The sequence below is a fragment of the Anomalospiza imberbis genome, chromosome 1, assembly GCF_031753505.1.
Source record: "Anomalospiza imberbis isolate Cuckoo-Finch-1a 21T00152 chromosome 1, ASM3175350v1, whole genome shotgun sequence".
Classification (NCBI taxonomy): Eukaryota; Metazoa; Chordata; class Aves; order Passeriformes; family Viduidae; genus Anomalospiza; species Anomalospiza imberbis.
The window spans coordinates 100,903,857-100,926,209 of NC_089681.1; the positions used below are offsets into that span (position 1 = coordinate 100,903,857).

General features: G+C 37.8%; 1 protein-coding gene across 12 annotated transcripts in view; it reads right to left on the bottom strand.

Moving 5' to 3' along the window:
- The window catches only part of TPK1 (thiamin pyrophosphokinase 1), a 300,977-nt gene that overhangs the window by 56,870 nt on the left and 221,754 nt on the right, over nt 1-22,353 (bottom strand). For 11 of the 12 annotated variants that reach the window (XR_011003313.1, XR_011003305.1, XM_068202525.1 and 8 more), the window contains one exon: nt 6,292-6,403. Coding sequence is in view for 10 of the 12 variants with exons in the window: in XM_068202525.1 (XP_068058626.1) it covers nt 6,292-6,403 (112 nt within the window). In the remaining 2 variants the exon portion in view is untranslated. Of the gene's footprint in view, nt 1-2,290; nt 2,410-6,291; nt 6,404-22,353 lie in introns of those variants that run through there. The other variant, XM_068202519.1, reaches the window with a different exon arrangement.

Sequence of the window (22,353 nt, forward strand, 5' to 3'; positions counted from 1 at the left end):
AGGTGACTGAAAAAGGAAACATTGTACCTCTCTTCAAAAATGTAGAAAGTAAGACCCTAGGAACTACTGACCTGTCAGTCTCACTTCTGTGCCTGGGAAGATCATGGAACAGATCTTTCTAGAAGCTGTGCTGAGGCACATGGAGGACAGGGAGGTAATTTGATACAGGCAGCACAGCTCCACCAAAGGCAATTCCTGCCTGAACAACCCGGTGGCCTTCTATGATGGGGTGACAACATAAGTGGAGAAGACCCCCTCAGAGAAGTGGTCAAGGCTACAGATGTAATTTATCTGAGCTTCTGTAAAAAGTCTTGGACATAGTTCCCCACAACATCCTCTCCAAATTGCAGAGGAATGGATTTGATTGGTAGACTGTTAGGTGGATAAGAAATTGGTTGTATGGTCATATTCAGAGGGTGATGGTCAACAACTTAATGGACATCAGTGACAAGAGGTGTCACTAAGGGATCCCTATTGGAACCTTTGCTAATTAATGTCTTCATTAATGATGTAGATGAAGGGACTAAGTGCATCCTCAGCAAATTTACAGATGACTCCAAACTGAGTGGTGCAGTTGACACAGCTGAATAATGAGATGCCATCCAGAGGGACCTAATTATGGCTTTCCAGTGGAAGCCTACAAGAAAGATGAAGAGAGACTTTTTCCAGGGTCATGTAGTTCAAAAATTACTTGGACAAGACTCTCATGCACGGTGTGATTCTTCAGGTTGTCCTGTGCATGGCCACGAGTTGGATTGATGATCCTGATCGGTCCATTCCAACTCAGGACATTCTATTATGATTCTAAATGTCTTCAGCTTACTTCAAGATGGTATTACTCAGGTTTTTGAGAGTCATCTACTCTGCATACAGCTGTGCTGGAGTCTCTCTGGGATTTTTTTATTCTACTCCTTCCTGGCAATTATTGCTTATTACTGCTGCATTGAAGGATCATATATACATTCTCTATATCCCATTAAAGATGGCTTTCCAGCTGAGCTAAACTTACCACTGGAAGTGGATTGAGCTAGTTCAGAACTAAGGTACTCACAGGAATTTCTCTGTAAGTGGAGTCCCACAGCAGTAATGTTGCCCCAACAGTGTGATCTAGAAAAGCATATCTGTTTATCATCTTAAAGGAGCCTCTTCAAATTGAATGTCAGGGGCCCTGCTACCTCACTAAAGAGGAGCTGGATCTCAATCTCTCTACCACTAATTCCAAAAATTTATTAAACTATGTGGAAATTAACGGAACATGTGACCTCAAATCCTTATTTCAAGCCTTTTACAAAGTCTGACTGAGTTTTCAACCTGCTGTTCAGCAAAAAATGCAAATACAGGTTTAGAGGCCCAGCACATCTGAGCTCTGTGTTCATCGGTCATTTAATGTACACCAAACAATCTTTGTGGTTCAAGATAATTTTATGCAATGCTAAGCAAGCCCCTTGTTGTTTTTGCTGACTTGCAGTAAGCCAGTGGGATGCCAGGCTGCCACCATCAGAACATCTGCTTCACTGGAAAAGTATTTCAGCAGGCCATGCCTTGTAATAAATGATATGACCCTGCAAGGCCGACAGCAGCACTCCTGTGGGCAAACAGCTTGCCAAAGGTTGAAGCCATCCAACGCTTTGGGACCAGCAACATCATTTCTGTCCACTCCACCCCTACCCAGAGTCTTAGAGCTGCAATGGATAAGTGAAAAAATACATCACTGAAAATATATCTTCTGCCAGTGAAGAACAAGAGAAGGGAGGGAAAGAGAGGAAAGCAGAGGAGAATGGGAATCCAGCTGTGAAGCTATTTACTCTGCCACTGAAAACAAAGGTATTCCCAGAAGCACCACTTAGTCTGCCTCAGTCAGAACTGAGGTAGCAAAATGTGTGATATAAACTATTTCAGTTATGAAACAGGTTAGAGAGTGCTTATACAAACAGCCTCATTACTCATACTTATACACAGCCTCATGGACAGATACCTGTCCATTTTAATTTACAGTCGTTCCCAGAACAGTCCCTGACCCTCTTTCTTTTCTTTTTTTTTAAGAAGTTACTGATTTTCTTTCATCTTTTAGACTATGAATTCTCCTAAAACACAAACCACAACTGCTTTTGTAAACTTTTTGCTCAATTCACAATGCAACATCAATAAAACCCCAGTGAAGTAAAACAGTGCAAACATTTCAATTTTACTAACAATGTAAACAGCATCAAAAAGATTTGGGATCCTGTTCATCTACCTGTGACATTAGTAGTCAGTGGATGCTCTGTTGCTACAGTTAGAGAAAAGTCTTGTTCCACTGTTATTGCTATTGCCTTTTGAAGTGAAATGACAGCGGCACTCTTTCGAATGGCAGCATTTTACAGCAATTTAACTTCCTGCCTAAAGAGGGCAAATTGGCATGAAAATTATCTGGAAAGCACAATCACTTATACACAGAATTTATATATATAGAGATATAGATAGATAGATATCTATCTATATATATAGATAGATAGGTCGATATAGATATATATACACATACATACACACACATATCTGATGGCATTTTCAGTACAGGCATGACATACAGGACATCAAAGGCCATAGGGATGAAGAATAAATTACTTGGCAAGATTATTTTCTATAGTAATTTCACAGAAAAGGAACCATTTCCTAAAAAAGCCTACCATTATCCGCCAACATGTTCTTTGATGAGCACTGCAGCTGATTTCTACCTTCATTCTTATTTACCTTCCATGAAAGTACCACTGAGGACCTAATGAAGAAGGCTGGGTAGTTCTGGTTATTGGATTTTTTGTTATTTATTTATTAGACATGAGAGCTGTTATCAGCAAGCAGTCAGGTGCATCAAATCAGACAAAGCATTATCTGATTTCTGTGCTGTAAATCAGTTTTTAATAGAGAAAAGATCTGTATCCCTTTGGGAATGGAAAGAATATGTTTATAATGTGTTCTGAGTATGTGCTACACAATAGCAAGTATGAATAAAAATATTTTCTCTAATCAATTTTCCACTTTCTTCTCCAAGTCCTTTCACCCATAAGATGAGAACTAAAATAAATGAAAATTCTATTTGTGACAAATGCTAGCAAATAACAAAGATAAGCATGCGTAAAAGCACACATACATGCTGCATTCTCAAACAGACATATAAAAAATACTGAATTCTGTAATATTAAAAGACATCATTGTTTCTCTGCTAGCAGAATAACTTACGTATTTTGGGTTTATCTAATTCAGCCATTCAAATGAGACCCTTGGTAGCTTATTCTTAACCTCAATACAGCTTTTGTCCTAGGTATTTATCCTTGTCTTTTTCTATTCAGAACCTATGAAGCATCATGACAGCACCTGTACACCAGACACAGATAACATTTGACTACCTCTTAAAGGTTTTACAAATTTTAATTGGCAGAGTAATCTAGATATGCTCAGGCAGAAATTGGTGTTAAACATCAAAAACCTTGATGCAAAGCCAGCTCTTTCTCGTAATGCAGTGTTATTTGAATTTTGATTTGCTGGAAATTACTGTTTGCAAAAATGAGGGCTCCCCTACCACCTAATGCATCACTGTTTGAACTAAAATTCTGAAATTAGTTTACTGCCCAGATACTTAAATATCCCAGGAGCTCAAAAATTACTTTTTAAAACCTAACTTGTTAGGTCACATCCAATTAATTCCATAACAAACTAGAGGAATAGGCCTCTCATGTCATGTTCAGCTTAAAAATTCCATTCCTTTTATGATTTACACATGAAAATAAATTTATGACCACAAAAAATTATTCACTGAGGTTTACAATATATTTACACTAAGGTTTAAAAAGGTGTGTGCTCAGATTGCTTTTAATGAATGAACAGGTAAAGCTCTGCCATTGCCAGCCATTAGCAGCAAGGCTGACATCCATATCACACTTCAGTTTCCTTTCTTATTATTCTATTTCCTCCCAGTTGATCCTTTGCTTCTCCATCCCATTTTACAGGAGGATTAATATTTTTTCAAGTAAATGCAAAACTACAGGCAGCATAAAAATGCAGTAACATAATGGAAGTTAGTATCAAATTTTAACTATCTGAATGTAGATCCTATTTGTTAGGGAAAAATCCAACCAAGTCACAACTAACCACATGCTGAATTGGAGATATTGGTTTCCCTTTTGGGAAATGTAACTGCATTTTAATTTTTTAATCAATGTCTGGACAATAAATGAATTCAACGGTTATTCTGCATTTGGATCAGCGAAAAGGTTAGCTCTAGTCACTTGGGCAAGAGAACAGTTTCAGGTTGTAATGACCTTGATGTCTGAGATAGATTGAGCCTCTTCAAGGAAGACCAGATCATTTTTTGGTTTTACATATATATCTGTGATAAATATGGAGAAATAAATGAAAGAACTACAACCTGGGAGAAACATGAGTATTGAAACTGAAAACAGCCTGTAATGGGATGCAATGTATACATCACTATAGAAAACAATGTAAAGGTCTGCTCTCTTTCCTCCTGGAAAATAACAGCAACAAGGGCAGGGAGAAGCAGAGATGATGGTGTCGTGTTAAGATGAAACAAGCAGGAAACAGTCACATAAAAACTTTTTTGTCCCTCAGAGAAAGAAAAAAAGAGAAAGATGAGATTAAACATGTTAAAAATTCCTGTAGGTCTGTATCTAGTTATGACCAATATTTAAGAAACTGATATCTTAACCCAACCCTAGAGAGAAAAAATAATTGCTGCCATTTCATCTCCCCCCTGCATCCTCCTCCAGCTGGCACAGCTGACTTGCAATGCCTTTCTCTTTAGCTTTAACAGATCAGGCAATCATAATTCAGTAGTAACAAAGGAACAGGCCAGATAGACCATCTTTAAAATTACCAACTTTCTAATGAGCACCTTGTAAATCTGATGAGATGTATGGAATTAAACTGAAAAAATTATGTTATATCTGGAAAATGGCTTTTTCAACTAATAAAAATTCAGAAGAAAGGGCTGCAATTTCATTGCAACTACCACATTTTCGTGCACACAGAAGCATTTTGCAATACAACACAGAATTCAGACTTCATTAACATGAGGCTCGTTTGAGCTCCTTGTACCTCATTCTGAAGGATAAAGCATTTTCTGAGAAATTAGTACCTCAGTGCAATGGGTCACAGAAGTTGCTGGACAACAGGAGATGAGCAGATGAAAATTCAGTATTGTATATGTCAACTGTATTTAAACATACAAATGAAAATATCTGAGACTCTTTCAAATTAAGGGAATGTCTCTTATGCAATATATTCAGCTCTTCCAATCCAGTTTAAAAGGACAGAAATATTGCTAGCCAGACAGGTCTTCATCTGGCAATTCTTCCACAATCCAAAACTAATGCCATATTTATATATTTTATCATTAATGAGCTACCAGTGCCTACCACCACCTTAATTGCACATGCTCAAGCTCTCAGTGGAACCAGCAGATGTTTGGCTGGCTGGAACAATGTTCAGCTGGCTGGCACACATTAATTCTTAGCCAGTGAAGGCACTGCACTGCAAACCGTGAGAACAGCATGCCCTTTCTGCATGGAATGGCTTTAAAGCTTGGACATGTCAATCAGACTGAAACTAGAACCTCTCAATTACTGCTTTGCACCCACATAGGTTTTAATGAATGTTCATTGAAAATATCCCATTACGTTCCTATGTAAATACATCCCAAATGACTCAGTGTGGGAGCAAGAGGCAGGAGGACGAAAGAAGTTTCAATTTTTTTGGGTCACAAAACCTCCTTTCATTACAGATAAATGCCCCTGCTTCTAGATCAAATGGACTCTTTTCCACTTTAAAGTAAGAAAGAGGATCTATTCATTCAGGGTTGAGAAACAGACAATATATACGAAGAGGTTCAGGCAAAGTGAGGTAGCTTTGATAATCTGTATCCTGTTAGTATTTGTCTGTTGCAGCTTTATGGCTTATAAGCAGGAGTTTAGACACTCGTGGCTTCTTCTCCCTGGAGGGCAATGTATCAAGATGGTAATGTATCACAAACTCAACAAATGTTCTGTTTGAAGAGCACAATGACTCCCAAATGGAAAATGTGTTTCTGCCTCTAAGATCTCAGGTTTAAACATATTTCTCTTGCTTCTTTTGTAAAAACCCCTTCATTTCTAGGGAAAAAAAAAAAAAATGGCCTGGCAGGGATTCAATGCCATGCTTCACCTTCAAACATGTAAGACCCTTCATGACTGGTGAAGCTGCTCTAAATGTAGGGTCAGGACCACACCAAACCCACTGTCCCAGAGGCATCTCACTTACTGAGGTTCCACTTAAGGCCTGTCGTGGTCACACTCTCACAGGGGTTCCCGATGGGGATGAGGCCACACCAGGAGCCCTCCAGTCCTGTGTCCACACACAGCTTGTGCTTGCCCTGCAAAACAGAAGTGTTTCTGCAGTCAGTGCTTGCCCAAATGGCATTTTGATCACAGACCTTGCAAACAAAAGAGGAGGTACTTGGAGACAGGTCCAGAATGTCCCCCAAGAACTCAGGAATATTTGGCTGCAGCAGGAAGTCAGGCCACTGATGTTTACAGAAGGAGAGATGTGTGCTTAGGTTCCAGACCTTAGGGCTTTCAAAAGTTTGTTTCTAGGCTTTTCTAAGCAGAATGTTGCTCTGCTCATTCTTCCCTGGCATTATTTGAATAGTCCCTTCTGTCAAACCTGGGCTCTTTATTCCTGTGAAATGATGGCATCCTGATCCATTCACTCATTTTTTCCTCATCTAAACAGCTGTTTTTCACTTCTTAAACAGTGCTACTCAAAGCACCACTGAAGTGCTTCAATTATTTTGACAACATCTGTAAAATTTCATGTACTTCTCCAGGCATGTACTCTACCCAGAAGGAGGAATACATGCAGAAATTCAACTAGATGCTAGAGAAAATAACCTAAATATTTAGAGTAAACTGCTTACACTAAATAATGAAAAAACCAAAAAGAAAACATTTATTTTACATCCAAGGTAAATTTATCTAGTAACTAAAACATTCATGGGATGCAGGAGAAGCAACAGCTATTAATGGTGATGTATTTGTGATAAATCTCTTAATTAGCACTTACAGCTCCTGTGTGAACATCCCATGAACAGTTACAAGGAAGGCTAGATAGTGGAAATCTTTAACAGAATGAAAAGTGATGAGCGTTACAGTTATAGCACAATCTGTGTTCTAAGAAACTAAGAAAGTGTTTATGGAAACTAGCTACGAGAAAGCAGCAAATGAAAAGTAGTGACAAGATCAGTGGAGAAATAATTCTCTGTTTTTTTCTACACAGATAATTTATTCCTTCAAATAAGACTGGGCTTCATGTAGGAGAAGTTTCTTTGAAATAGAGGATTTTTTTTTCATTTTATTTTATTCTTTTGTGGATGCAGGCAAGCAAAACTCTTGAGCATGTCTTTTACACACTAATTTTTCATCACTATAAATAAAATCAGATTTGCCTATTTATAAATATTCAGACTCTGAAACCCTATGACTATTCAGTGAACACTTTGTTAAGTAAGAAACCAAGGTTTTATACCAAAAGAAATCGAGAACAGTTGAGCCATAAAAGTCAACTAAATGGCCCACGCAGCAAAAATTGTCCCACAGATATTCTTAGGAGAATGCATTTAAGCTTTTTTCTCCTGCCCTGTCCTGTCCTATGTTCATTTCACATGCTCTTGCAAGTACAAAGTCATTAGTTAGAAAGTCAAAACTGTAGGCGAAATATCTTATTGCTGAGACATTGATGTCTGAGGCATTCAACAGCTTCTCCTCTTAATGCCAAATGCATTATGAAGAAACAACTTCAATACATGTCATGCTCTCAGTTAACAAATGAACCTTGGAAAAGCTGTCAGTTAGGGAATATCAGATTGCATAGCTTAAGTCTATTTGATTGTTTTCAGAGCAACAAGAAAACCAATCCAATATTATCTGTCTTCTCAGGGTGTCCAGCTTCACATGGTGATGTATATGTGTAGTGGTTGGGAATGCTTGCCTGCCAGATACAGAGGTGTAACAAATTCAGGCTTCATAAGCTTTTAGCTATGCAATATGACATGCCACCTCTCTCTCACAGCATGGTGGGAGGAGGAAAGGAAGAGAGAAACAAGCTCTCTCGTTGTGTGATTACAGATATTGTCGATAATGAAGCTGATGATGAGTGAGAGATGAAGGGGTGGGACTGTCTGAGCCCATTGAACGTACATATTGCTGCTCAGAGCTACTGGAGGAGAGGAGCAAATTCACCATATTAATCAATCAGCAAAGGAATATGAAAAGCAGATGAGAAAGTAGCTGGCCCCACAGAGAATCTGATAAAGTTCCATATTCTCAAAGTCTATGTCTAACTACTACCAGGTTTGCATTTCCTATTTTATGACATTCTGGCCCAGCTTGCAGATAGGGAATCAATTCAGTAGAAATTTATGCAGAAAGCTGTCTTTCTGTGCTCATGAAATAAATCTTTAAAACAAAAGATGCCAACACCAGAGGCTCACCAATATCTAGGATTTTATCAGGAGTTTTTCAATGTCTGATACTTCACGAAAATCCCAACTCACACATTCCAGTGATTATGTGAGCACAGTGATTTTTTTCCCTAAAAGGACATTTTCTATCACTCAGTTGTTAAGAGAAATTTCAAATAGGGAGCACAAATGGCTAAACTCAAGTCAGCAGGTAGGTAAATGAGAATACTGAAATGCAAATAATTAAAAAAAAAAAACAACCCCTCTCAACTGTCAGGGCAAACTTATGTCTATGGATTGGTTCAATAATATAACAGAAGTCAGTTTCTAAGGCTTTTCTTTAAATAAATCAATAAGGGATCTTAATATTACTGGGGATAGTGGGAGCAGAAAAGGGAAATGAATGTTGGGAAAAAACAAACAAACAAATTACAAATAACCCCATCATTTTTGCCAAAAAACATTAATCAGCCAGTACATTTGTACAGTAACGCTCTAAATTCAAAGCACTGTGAACCTGCCATGAGGGAAATTCAGTTCCAAAGCTTATCTCCAATTTTTTAAGTACAGATCTCTAAACCAAGCAAGATGGAACTGATATTTGCAGGAGGAAGGAAGGATCAGAGCTTGTGATTTGCAAATACAAGTAATAATTTGTTCTATTTAAGTCTGTGTGATTAAAGGAATAATTATATACTGTCACTTAAAATATCAAACTGTTTTCAGTTTCTACAGAACTCAAATTTCCAAAACTAGGTTTAAAAAGAAAACTGAACTTTGACTAAATAAATTCCTCCTTATATTTTTTTTGTCCCTGTAGGAAGTAACTGAAATATTTTCACATTTAACTTAAGAATCAAATATTACCATGTTTGAATGTTCTGGTGATGAAAGAATGACAAATAATACAGCCTCATTGATTTTTATCTTATTAAGTCAGTTTTGAAAAACATTGATCAATCTTCACCATTGATTTTTTTCCTTCATTTTGTTTTGATGCTGGAAAATAAGATCAATTTTTTGAGTTCAGCAATAAGAAGAAAATGTCAGAAGATATTTTTAAGAATGCTTTATCTACATAGGTTAAACTTTTCCTTTTGATTTAATGTCTTGTGCTATAAGAAAGCATTTAAGAAGTAGTGGTTAAATATACACCCACTCCAACACTCTTTTTTGTTGAGGAAGACCTAAAGACGTAGTTGTTATTTGCCACATCTAGCTGAAATAAATAGAAGTCTAATTGCCAGGAATTCATCCACCTAACCCCATTCAAGGCTGTGAGATGCTAAAATCCTCAGTTAAAAATCTACAAGCTGAACGCACATGAACAGCATCAAGACAAAAGTGGCAGCTTCCCTACGTGCATGGATACCCAAGTACAGAGAAAATTACTTCTCCAAGTGCTTTTCAGACCGTCTTGAATAGATGTGTTGCAATAAATGTACACTCTAAAATGGATATCAAGGAACAAAATGTTATAAAAGAGGGACAGAATGGGGACTAATCTTCAGTAATGCTTTCTGAAGGGATCTGAAGGAGGGAAACCTGGAACTTGTCAGGCTGAAGCTAAACACCAAGGAGAGGCATAAAGTCAGCTAAGAATTAATTAAAATTAAGCTTTGAAAAACAAATTAGGAAAGATATAGTAAACAGATCTTAGAAACCGCTAAATAACTAGGACATGTGAAAGGTAATGGGAAAGGAAAATAAAAAAGAATGAGTTACCAGATTGAAGGACAAAGCAAACAATCTGATTTAAAGGAATCAACTGAAAACACTGATTTTCTAAAAGGTGTACTTTCACCCATGCTTGCTGGGAGAACTGGGACAGAGAAACAAGATTTCTTGAGATCTGGCCAACTGCTCTATGATACCTCCTGCACTATCTAGATCTTGTTTTCCATGGTCTTCTGATAAAACATCTTTTTTATACCAGCTTTATTTATATGATTACTCCATAGATGGCAGCACACACTTGAAAGCAACAACAGCACCAAAAAACTAAATTCAGATGTCAGTGTTACCCAGGGGAAAAAGCAAAAACCACAACCTGTTTTAGTATATAAACACCTGGGTGCAGAAAATGGTATATAGAAAAAAGACTTAGGGAATGGGTGGAAATCAAGACAAGCACCAAAGGCAGCAGCAGAAGGGAGGAAGAGAAAAGGAACATGGATGAAACAAGGCTGAGAACATTTACATTTAAAATCAAATATGACTGGCAATAAAATAAAAACAAAATTCCAGAAATATTTCTACTAGTCATTAGTTGTGTAAGAGCTTGACTTAACAATAATAAGCTTTTAGGCTGATTTTGAGCAAGACAAATACAGCCAATTTTTCTAAAAGGATGTTCTTAAGAAGAGCTGTTTTGTTATAACCCTAAAATATCATCAATTGGCTTTTCACACAAATACACACAGTGCCAAGTAGCTATTATATGAACACTATTCAGAGAATGTTTTCTGAGGCAACCAGGCTTTTGGTTGCTGTTGAAAATAAAAGTATCCACAGTTCCAGCAAAAACTCGTATGCCTAAAAGCTCTTATATATCATATCAATGACTGCTTAAACACACAGAGAAAAACCAGAAAATTTATTATACTTCAAAATAATATTGAAAAATGTTGGACCCAATCCTGCCAATCCCTACTATCAAAGCTTATATTGCTCCTGTGCTGAAATGGATAGACTTCAGTATATCAGTTATTTGCAAGACAGAGCCCTACCAAGGCTACCCTTCAAGGGGAACACGTAATAAAAAAAAACGACTTTACAGTGAATAAAATCCCAGGTAGGAAAGGCAGAATATATTATAATAATTATTAGACCCAATTAATGAACACATCTGTTTCAAACCAATTTATGATAAAGGTACAGAAGGAAATCCCCATGGAGGTGAGTGCCAGTAAAGAAGAGTTACTATAACTAGAACAGTTACTGTACCCTAAGGTTATACATTTAGATGGTTGCTACTGTATATGTAACGTACAAATTATCCACAGAGAGCAAATGATTCCAGAATTTAGCACATTCACATATGAACATCTACAGTCCTAGCAAAAACCAGCCTGAGAGAACATTTCCCATGTCTCTGAGCACAGGGACCAAATCCCTTGTTTGCCCATCACTTGTAGCAGCATGAGCCTGTGAAACAACTCTCTATATTCTGCAGTCCAGTCTAGATGGGTGGCAAAACCCCAGCAATCACAGATACAAAAAATGTGAAAGTATACTTCCCTCAGAATACTGCAAGCAGTTAAAAGTGACAGCAGCAAGTGTGCTAACATGCACACAAATAAAGGGTTGAAAACATTTTTTCAACATAAAAAGATATCTGGAAATACAAAAGATACTTTAAAAGGGAGTTTCATTAGTTTAATTCCTTTTCACAGGCATATCTTAGGTTGACAAATGCCATAAAACTAATTTTTGCTCTACTCTGAACACCACCAAAAAGAGAAATTAATTCTGTTTAAACTTTCCACTTGCAAATGAGATTCCACAATATTTTCTCCAGTTTTCCACAAATCAGTGCAAAACACACCACAAATACAGAGTGAAGCTACAATAATCAAGAAGTCCCTGGTCCTTTTCTAAATTCAAGCAAGCCTTAGTCTGGCCCAGTGTGACATTTTATCCTTGAGCTTGTGCATTTGGTGCCCTATCCTCAGCAGGCTCATCATTATAGGTTTAATTAGCATTTTTAGTGATGCCTTAAAAAAATCAGAACCATTTCTTTATATCCATTTATGAGACTACAGAGTATAATAGATTGCAGATAAGAGTGAAAAGTAGACAAGCTGCTGAAGATTTCATATTGCCTGTATAATTATTATGCAGTGTTGCAGTTAAATTGTCAGCCTAGAGGGGCCTTTACAAAGGGCACTAATACTCTGCAATTCTTAAGTGATAAAAATGCAGCATAATCTTTTTCATTATGAATCAGTTCATAATAAATTTAGTGTCACTGCCCTTCTTTTTTTTGTGTATTTCTACAGGGGAAGAATCTGTAGGATCCCTTCTATCTAGACTATATTATGTTATTCTTCTGGGTATTAGAGAAGTGTGTGAATTAATTTAAAAGACAGGGTAATGTTCACCTAACTTGTGGCAGGAAACAATTCCTTCTTCTTAGCACTGAATCACTGACTGTTATAGGAAGGCACCTTTATGCTATGCAAGAACACACAAAATTCAAATCTGTTCATCTGTTTCCAGGAGTCTTCCCAGGCAAACTAGCAAATCTCTGTAGCTCTCCTACTCCAAACTCTCACTTGGAAATTTTCTATACTGCATAAATAAGAAGAATGATCAACAGGCCAACAAAAAAGAAGGTGGTCAACACATTCTTTCAGTTTCTTGTACTTCTCAATCCCTATGATGCCTTTTTTAAAAAATGTTTTATACAATGGCAGCAAATCATGAGCCCCCAAATCCTCTCATATACCATTATGCTTTTAGTAGAACTGGCTTCATATTTGGAGGTTTCATATTAGGATTAGGGCTTCATAAAAGCCTGGCCTCTCTAATTTCTTCAGTGCAAACAAACTGATGAACAGAATTCCTTTCATGGAGTGGGGGAATCTCACAAATGCTCCTATCTCCCTTTTGTTTCTGACCATAACTTTCATATAATTCTAGGCAGGAAGAATAGAGGCTGGAAATAGCAAAGAATTAAGTTAGGAGACAATTTTGCATTCCTTATTGATCTCTGCCACAGGAAGAAATAATTTGCTGTTATTATAAAGATATTCATTGACCTAGGATGAGAAACCATTTCTACTTTCAGTAGACAGGAAAATGGCTTCTGCTTTGTAACACCACCCATGAAGACATGTTATGCCCCAGGTCTGGTGCTAGCAATGACTGACTGTTTCTTTCTACAATGACTGACTGACTGACTTCTTTCTACACTTGTGAAATTCAAAGACATGTTGCTGAGGTCAAGAAAAACAAATATAATTACGGAAAATTCAAGCTGGCCAGTCAAATATATATATTTTTTCTCTTCTTTTTTCCCCCACATTTTTTTTTCTTTTCTCTTGTAAAGCTCAGTAGTCAGTTGGAGATTACAGTTCTCACAAAAATCTATTATTTTGTTGGGATGTGGTGGGGGAATGGAATATTGTACTGCTCAGAACTTCTGGCTTGTGACTGGTGACCAGTGGTGTTCTTCAGAGCTTAATTCTAGGGCCAGTTCTGTTCAATATTTGTATCAATGACTTGGATACAGGAGCTGAATGCACAGTTAGTAAGTTTGCAGATGAAAATGGGAGGTGCTGTTGGCTGTCTCATGGGACAAGAGGCCTTGTAGGGGTATCTGGATAGATTGGAGCATTGGGCAATCATCAATGGCATGAAACTGAACAAGTCCAAATGCTGGATTCTGTACCTGGGATGGAGTAACACCAGACATGAGACTAAACTGGGAGAGGAGTGGCTGGAGAGCAGCCTTGCAGAAAGGGATCTGGGGGTGCTGGTTGACAGGAGTCAGCAGTGTGTGCCCTGGCAGCAAGGAGGGCAAACCCTGTCCTGGAATGCATCAAACACAGCATCACCAGCTGGTCAAAAGAGGTGATTGAATAATCACCTCTGTATTTAGCGCTGATGCACCACCATCTTGAATAGTATGTGCAGTTCAATTTAAGAAGGATGTGAAAATACTTGAATGTGTCCCAAGGAGGGCACCAAGATGGCAAAGGGCACAGCAGACATGTCCTTGAGGACTTTGTGTTTGTCTGGCTTGGAGAGAAGAAGGCCAAGGGGTGACCTCACTGCTCCCCACAGCTTCCTGAAAAGGGGCAGTTGAGAGGGAGGTGCTGAGCTCTTCTCCCTGGCACCCAGTGCTAGGACATGTGGGAACAGTTAAAAGCTCCATCCATCAGGGAAGGTTCAGACTTGATATAAGCAAATATTTTCCTTACCCAAAGGGTGGCGAAAACCTGGACCAGACGTCCTTGAGAAGTGGTCAATGCCCTGTGCCTGTCAGTGTTGAAGAGGCATTGGGACTATGCCCTTAAAGCCATGCTTTAACTTTTGGTCAGTCCTGAAAGTAGTCAGGTAGTTGCACTAGGTGCTTATTGTGGGTCCCTTCCAGCTGACCTATTCTACTGTATTCTAAGAAATTCTTTCAATTTACTGTCTGGGAATAAAATAGTTTAATGTGAACCCATGAAACAGGGGACCACAGCAGAACAAGTCTATACCAAATTTAGAGTAGTATAATGCAAGATGAAAAACACTGACATAAAAAACCAGAAAATGAGGGTCAACAGAATGACAGGTTGCTGTTAAAACTCACAGCTTACTCTCACAAAAGCAGAAAGGCTGGAACAAGTAATACTGCCAATTTAGACTCTTTGACTCATGCATATTGTTGCATTTTCTGTATATAAAAGTTTTCAGTCTCTTTCACACAGTAGAAAGTCAGGATGCATCTTCTGAAAAAGGAACTGAACCCTTCCATAAAACAGAAACTTGCTAGGTAAAAACTGTTTTATTAATGAGATAGAAGAATAAAATATCTCACAGAAGTATCAAAAAGAAACAAAAACAACTAAGAAAGAAAACATATAGCCAAATACTTGAAAAACCTAGAAGCTAAACCATAAATTTCAAGCTATTTAAAGTAGTAATAAACTTAATACATAATCAAAGATTGCTTAAGGAATTAGGTGCATTACTCTTCCATACTGGATTTCTTGCCTTCCTAAACTTCTCTAGCTATATTTCCCTCTTGGAAAGCATGTGATTTCATGGCTACTCCTGCTCCATGAAATGAGATGCTGTTGGGTTAGTACTAGGAGAGAATTGTAATCAAGACATCAAAGATTTCAGAATAAAAACCCTACTGCTTGCCTGTATTGGTTTAGCACAGCCTGGTTTTTGCAGGGGGGAAGCTACAAGGGTGGCTTCTGTGAGAAGCAGCTGGAAGCCCATGATGGTATTTGAGGAGTGATCTGTCCGTGTCCCTATCTCAAGCCATGAACCCTTCATTATATTTTTCTCTCCTCTGTCCAGCTGCAGAGGGGAGTGGGAGAGAGGCTTTTGTGGGTACCTGGCATCCTGCTAGCATCAACCCACTACACTTACCTCAAACCATTACCAGCCGCAAAGGTGGAGTTTTGCAGACCAGAACTTCTCACAGAATGGGTCAGGTTAAAAAGGACCACAGTGGGTCATCTGGTCCAACCTCCCTGCTCAAGCAGGGTCATCCTAGAGCACATGGCAGAGGATTGCATCCAGACAGTTCTTGAATACCTCCAGTGATGGAGACTCCACAAGCTCTCTGGGAAATCTGTTCCAGTATTTGATCACCCACACAGTAAAGAAGTTCGTCTCTGTATCCTGGTGGAATTTTCTGTGCATCAGTTTCTGCCAGTTGTTACTTAACAAGTTCTATTTCTCTAAGAAATCTATGCAGCAGCGGGGGAATACGTTGGAAAATTCTTTTAACTTTAGAACAATAGTGTATAATCCCTATAGTCATCATTAATGCTTAGCTTTGTACCATACAGTGCTTAATACAAATACCAGAGATTAATATGTCTTTGAGCTAACTGTCTACATCTGTGACTAGTTAAGTCTTGTGGCAGCCAATGCTTCCTTATTTACCTATATTAGTGATCAATATGTACTAGCAGACAGTTTTTAGAAAAAGTACTGTGTGTCACTACAAAGAATAATAAAGGAAATACATCACAACTTGATCCCATATTTGAAGTAGTCTCAAAGATTCATCAGAGGATCCAGAACCATATTCAAATAAGTCCATGGAAATAATTAGCATATATGCATGGTTGAGGAAATGTGATGAATATGTGTTAGTTTCAGGAATATAACCTGGTCTGTTGAGTTACTAGGCATACCCGTTTTGAGGAAAATTCCCCATGCATCCAGCACTGCAAATAGTAATGTTGTCTTTCCAACCTAGAAAATTGGTTGGAGATTTTCTTTTCTGGCTTCTGGTGACACTGTTGCCTCTTGTCCTAGTGCTTGGCACCACCAAGAAGCGCCTGGCTCCATCCTCTTCACATGCTCAGATACTTACAGACATTGAAAGAGGACTGCAGGCTCATGGACAGCTTGTTGTCCACCAGGACCCACAAATCCTTCTCCACAGAGCTGCTTTCCAGCAGTTTGGGCCCCAGCCTGCACTGGTGCAGGGGGTTATTCTTCCCCAGGTGCAGGACTCTGCAATTGCCTTTGTTGAATTTTAGACAGTTCTTATCTGCCCATCTCTCCAGGCTGTTAAGATCCTTCTGAAGGGCTGCACAGTCCTCTGGGGTAGTGACCACTTCTCCCAGCTTTGGGACATCACTGAACTTGCTGAGAAGGCATCTGCCTCCTCATGCCATTAGTCATTGATGGATAAGTTAAACAGTTCTGTGCCAGTATTTAACCTTGGGGACAACACTACTGACAGACCTGCAAACAGACCCTGTGCCACTGATTACAGCTCTCTGGAATCTGCTGGTCAGTTCTCAATTGATCTCACTGTCCACTCATCCACACTTCCTGAGTTTGTCTATGAGGATGCTGTGAGAGACAGAGTCAAAAGCCTTGCTGCAATCAAGGTAGACAATATCCACTGCTCTCCCCTCATCCATCCAGGTACTTGTCTCATCATAGAAGGCCATCAGGTTGGTCAAGCAGAATTCCCCTATAGTGAATCCATGCTGACTACTCTAAGCATTTTCTTGCATCCATGTGGATAGAAATGGTTTCCAAAATGAGGTGCTCCATCACTGACTGGTCACTTGTTCCCTGGGTCCTCATTCTTGCACTGTTTTTGAAGACCAGGGTGACTTGTTCTTACTTCCAGTCCTCAGGCATCCCTTCTGAACTCCAGGGTCTTTCAAAGATCATTGTTATGGTGTCTGCCAGCTCTCTCAGCACTCATAGATGCATCCTGTAAGCTGGCCTAGTTGTTCTTTAATCCAATCCTCCTTGACTAAGGGAAATCTTCCACTAATAAAAAAATACATTGTCTACAACAAATCTCTGAGGACTACACATGGTACAAAAAGGAATTTGAAGGTGCATTTTTATCTGGTTTTAAAAGAACTAGCTAATTCTTTGGAACAGGAAAAGGTGGCTGTCAAATCTTCCGTAGTAGAGACTTAGTATCCTCTTAAAAATAGGTGTCTATATCCTAGTGTTGATTTTGGATGCTCAAATACTATACAGGTAACTCCTCAATTTAAATTGCACATTATGATGAATGAAATGCAATACATACAGGTATATTAATTTCTTCATGTTCGTATATGCTTATGGATATTCTCAGTTCAGTCAGAGAGAAAAAGAGAAAGATTTCTACTAGGTTAAGCCTGGGAAAAAATCTGGGAGGAATGTAAACCATCTGTTATCTTGTTTTCTGTTCATATTGTTTATAGATATGTTCTGCCACGCTGACCTAAGTCCAGTGTACCAATCAGGTGAAATGTTTTTACTCTAAGACCAATGAAATTAGTCTTCATGATGTTCTCTATAAAAGAGCGATGTACTTTTGAATAAACGCTCATTCTTTGCCTGCTGACAATGAAGTAATTTCATTACCGTACCTGCCTCAACAGCGACATATGCTTATGAACATTTCAGCCAAATTTCATGTATTGAGAACTATTTATGATAACAGCCATCTTAATTATATAAAAACAATTAAGCTTAAGCATCTGTCAATGTACCTATCAATTTGTCCATGTCTCCATCTAATTTATGGAAAAAATCTAAACCTATCTTCTTCCTGTTTAGACTGTCATCCCTTGCCCTGTCACAAAAATCTTTGGTAAAACTTCTCTCTCTGTCTTTCTTGTAAGACCTCTTATATATGGAAAACACCACAAAGAAGTCTCCCCAGAGCCTTCTCCAGGGAGAGCTGAACAACCCCAACTCCAGCCTTTTTCATAGAAGATATATGCAGAAAGCCATTTAGCCCAATATGATCTGAAAATGTCTAATGAGGAAGAAAGTTTTGAGCTAGTACTTTTCTCTCCAAACCACTTGAACCCTATTTTTTTTATTTAATAGAAAACTAAGTCACAACTGATTTTGTGAGGACTCTGTAAAATCACAGAAATGAGAAAGCAAAAAATATTTCATTACTCCCAAGTTTTTCCCAACTTCTGATTTCAGAAGATCAGGTTTAAAACTATCTGACGTATAATGCAACCTTGACTTGATTGATTGAATTTCAGTAAAAGCATCTCTAAAAAAAAAAAAAAAACAAACACATAAATATTTTAACTGTGTTATCTTTGATTTTGAAACAGGCAGAAATAAATATTCCTGGCTTAAAATAAGCAGCCCTTGTGCAGACACTCATGTTCACATACAGGATTTGCAAAGGGACCCTTTCCAAATTCAGGGTAAGAAGAGATTACTGTTTCTTACAAATGAGAAGCTCAGGTCATGAAGCTTTTCTGAAAGATTTTTATGATGTGTGTCTTAGTCCCTCCCCAATCCCCAGCTGCTCTTCCTACTCAGCAAAGCCTTAAGGTGACCAAGATGAACTCTAGCAGCTCCTGCCACAGGCCAGACTCTGCACAAACACAAAGCAACACGATACTTTCCCATTTAAAACAGAAATTAAAGCCCTACAGTAGAGATACAAGACAGAAGTGACACGAAGCAGGCAGCTGTCAATCACCACAGCACTACAAAACCTTTCAATGGATGTCTCTCCAAAAAGTTATTAGCTAACAATCCCTGGATAGCACTTCAGGAGGGTTGAACATAGATAATTAGCCACAGGTAATTAGCCACACATTCTGGCTGCAGGGCCAAGCATAGTGGCAGGATGAAAACAGAGAGAAATAATCTCAAGAGAAATCATCCATTTCTTCTGGGGTGTTTTAGACTTTATTAGCAAGATACCAAATGGAGACGAATGCAGAGTTTCAGACTTTGTTGACGACTATACTGGTTAGTCAATATGGCCAAGAAATATTAAGCACATCAGCTTTTTAAAATGCCCTCAAGACAAAGAAACAAACTTAAGACGCTTTAAAATGTAATTCACCTTGACTGGTGGGGAAAATCGTGTGCTTTTGTTGACAGACTATAAAACAGGCACTCCAGATTTTTTTTGGGAGTGAATGGAAGACAACCCCTCTCTAACCTGGTATTACTCTAACGAACACTCATCCAACAACACAAAACCTATACATTGAATCAATGTAATCATTTTAAGTAGTAACAATCCCCTTGGTTAAGCACTTGAGGACCACTTTCTTAGACAATTACTGAATATCTAGAGTAAATGAAATACACACGGAGGTTTTATATAGACATGTTATGAAAGAATATTTAAATATAAATAATATTAATAAATAAGGTAATTCATTTGGCTTTGCTTTAGCATGGTTAATGCCAAAATAGTTAGCTAATATGTTCTCTAATTCACTAGGGGCTGCATGCTTCTGTATATTCTACAATATGTTACTAATCTAAATTACTTTTGAAATTTGAGCTTAATTTAGAAAATAGATCTTGTTAAGTCCCCAAAACCATGTCATTTCAACTAATTAATATGAAAAATTAATGGATATTAATTTATATTTATATATATATTTTTTAATGAAGCTCATCAGAAGTCAAATCTGAGATTACACATAACAGGAAATGTTAGTGTCAGGATAATAAATTTTTCTGTTCTTGTCTTAGCTTGCAGATACAATGAGTTTTGGAAAAGAACTATTTACTACTATGTTCAAATGTGAACAACTTGTACATAACATAACAAATATTCTTGGCCCTCATCTCCACTTTACACCAAAAAACTGTAACTTGACTTTTTGGGATACAAGGAAGAAAAAGAAAATGAAAACCAAAAAGCAACAGGTCTGTCTTCTAAATTCATACAGCCTGTTTTTCTCAATTTCTCTTTCTCTCCTTTTCCTTTCTCAGGATAGTTTCAGGATAGCAACTTATCAGCCTTAAGGACTAATAAATTCCATTTTTAATATTAGTGTTTTTTTTTAAATGTCAAGAAAACATTATTTTTGATGAAGGTGAGTCATTGCTGTTTTCTCAGTAGTGGTGGGTGAGAAACCATTTTTCCTGTTTGCTCTCAGTCACCTATGACTCCCCAGAAGTCCTGAAAATGTCAAGAGGGCATCAAAACCCAGTGAATTTTCATTTTCTTCATTCAAATACTTACCTTGTCTGTTGGTAAAGACACTGTAAAAGCCCATGAATACACATGTCTGTTTAACTGCATCAGTCCTGTTTTTACATCTGGTCCTTGAGTGCCATATTAAATTTCATCCAAAATCCACAAATCTTCAATTTTAGCTAAGTTACCTTTTGGTAGTGAAACTGGAGATGCAGTTGTTTTCCCCATCTACTTTATGTTAGTCTAATTGGAAGACTGCACTTAGATTTCATGTAGAAAAAAATGAAAACAATGAAGAATTCAGACATCTGAAATGCTTCCCATTGCAAATACAAACACAGACAGCAAAAATTTCAGACTTGACTGTATTAAGAAAGACTAGAGGATTTAAAGCAGAGTTTATTGGGGCATCAGAAGTTTTGGGGCAGCAGAACTTTTATCCAACTGGAGTGAAACTACTGGCAAACAAAAATAATAAAGCTTTTGAGAATTTAAACAAGAGTGAGAAAGAAGGCTGACAGGTGCTAAGGAGCACTCAGGTCAGACATAGACATCTGCCAGAGACTTCAACAACATAAAAGTAACTTTGAATCCAGTAGTGGAGGACAAGACAAAAAAAAGAGAGTTGAAATGAAGGAGATGCAAGCTGAAATCATAGAAGTAATTTCCATAAAGAAAAAGCATCCATCAGGATTTTTAAAAACCCATTAGCATTATAATGAATTTAAATAAAAGTCCACCTACCTGTGATGCCATTTTGGCATGTATAAAATAAGAGAAAACTTAAAGGGGTTAAAGCTTTAAAATAGAAAAAAGCTATAAAATAAAAACATACATACTAGTAGGGTTTTATATTGACAATTCACTGTATGTTTACTTTTTTTTTTTTTTTTTTTTTTAATACTGTGGACTATCTCCACACTGGGATCCACAGTGACTTGAGCACACACAGAAAATTCCTTCTGGACCAAATTAAACTGGAAGATCTCTTCAGAAGAGCATGTAGAGCACTCTACCCACTAATGGGCATTCACAGAATCACAGACCCAGACTAGGACGAGTCTGAAACAAAACCCTGAAAAGTGTGCAATGTGGACATCAGACACCACAAACTGCTTCAGTACTAAGAGCCTCCTTCTACTGGTCTGCGCTGCTTTTTATCAGAGGCACAGGGTCTGGAAAGGTCTAAAACAAGAGTGATAATAGAAGCTAACACAATATGTCTCCATAGAAAGTAGAAAACTATTACATTCAGCAAGATTTTGGAAAGCAAATTCTTGAAACAACTTGCTGTCCTTGGAAACAATTTTTAAAGGCTGTACAGTCACATGATACATTCCATGAATACTGTCGTTTCATCTTAGTATTTTTTACAGAAAACAGCCATGCAACAAAACTCATTCTCAGGATAAATACTTCTTGAGTAGAAGATATTTATTTATTATATTATTATAATACAATGGAGAGATGAACAGCTGCAAAGGTTTTACTTTTTAACTCTAGACAAAAAATATTGGCTTAGCAGATGCGAGATAAAAATCTGGATACAAACAATTTGGTTCTGGTTGTGTGGAAGGACCTGTCACTCTCTGCCAAGGAAGAGGGGCACTTTTGGAGTCACTTTGGTTTGGAGGGTAATTCCAAATATAGGTCTGTCACCACCAGAGAAGATTTAGGCTAACTGTTTGACAGAATTAGAAACAGCAAACAATCCATCCTCCCCCCAGCTCCAAACTGAAATTTA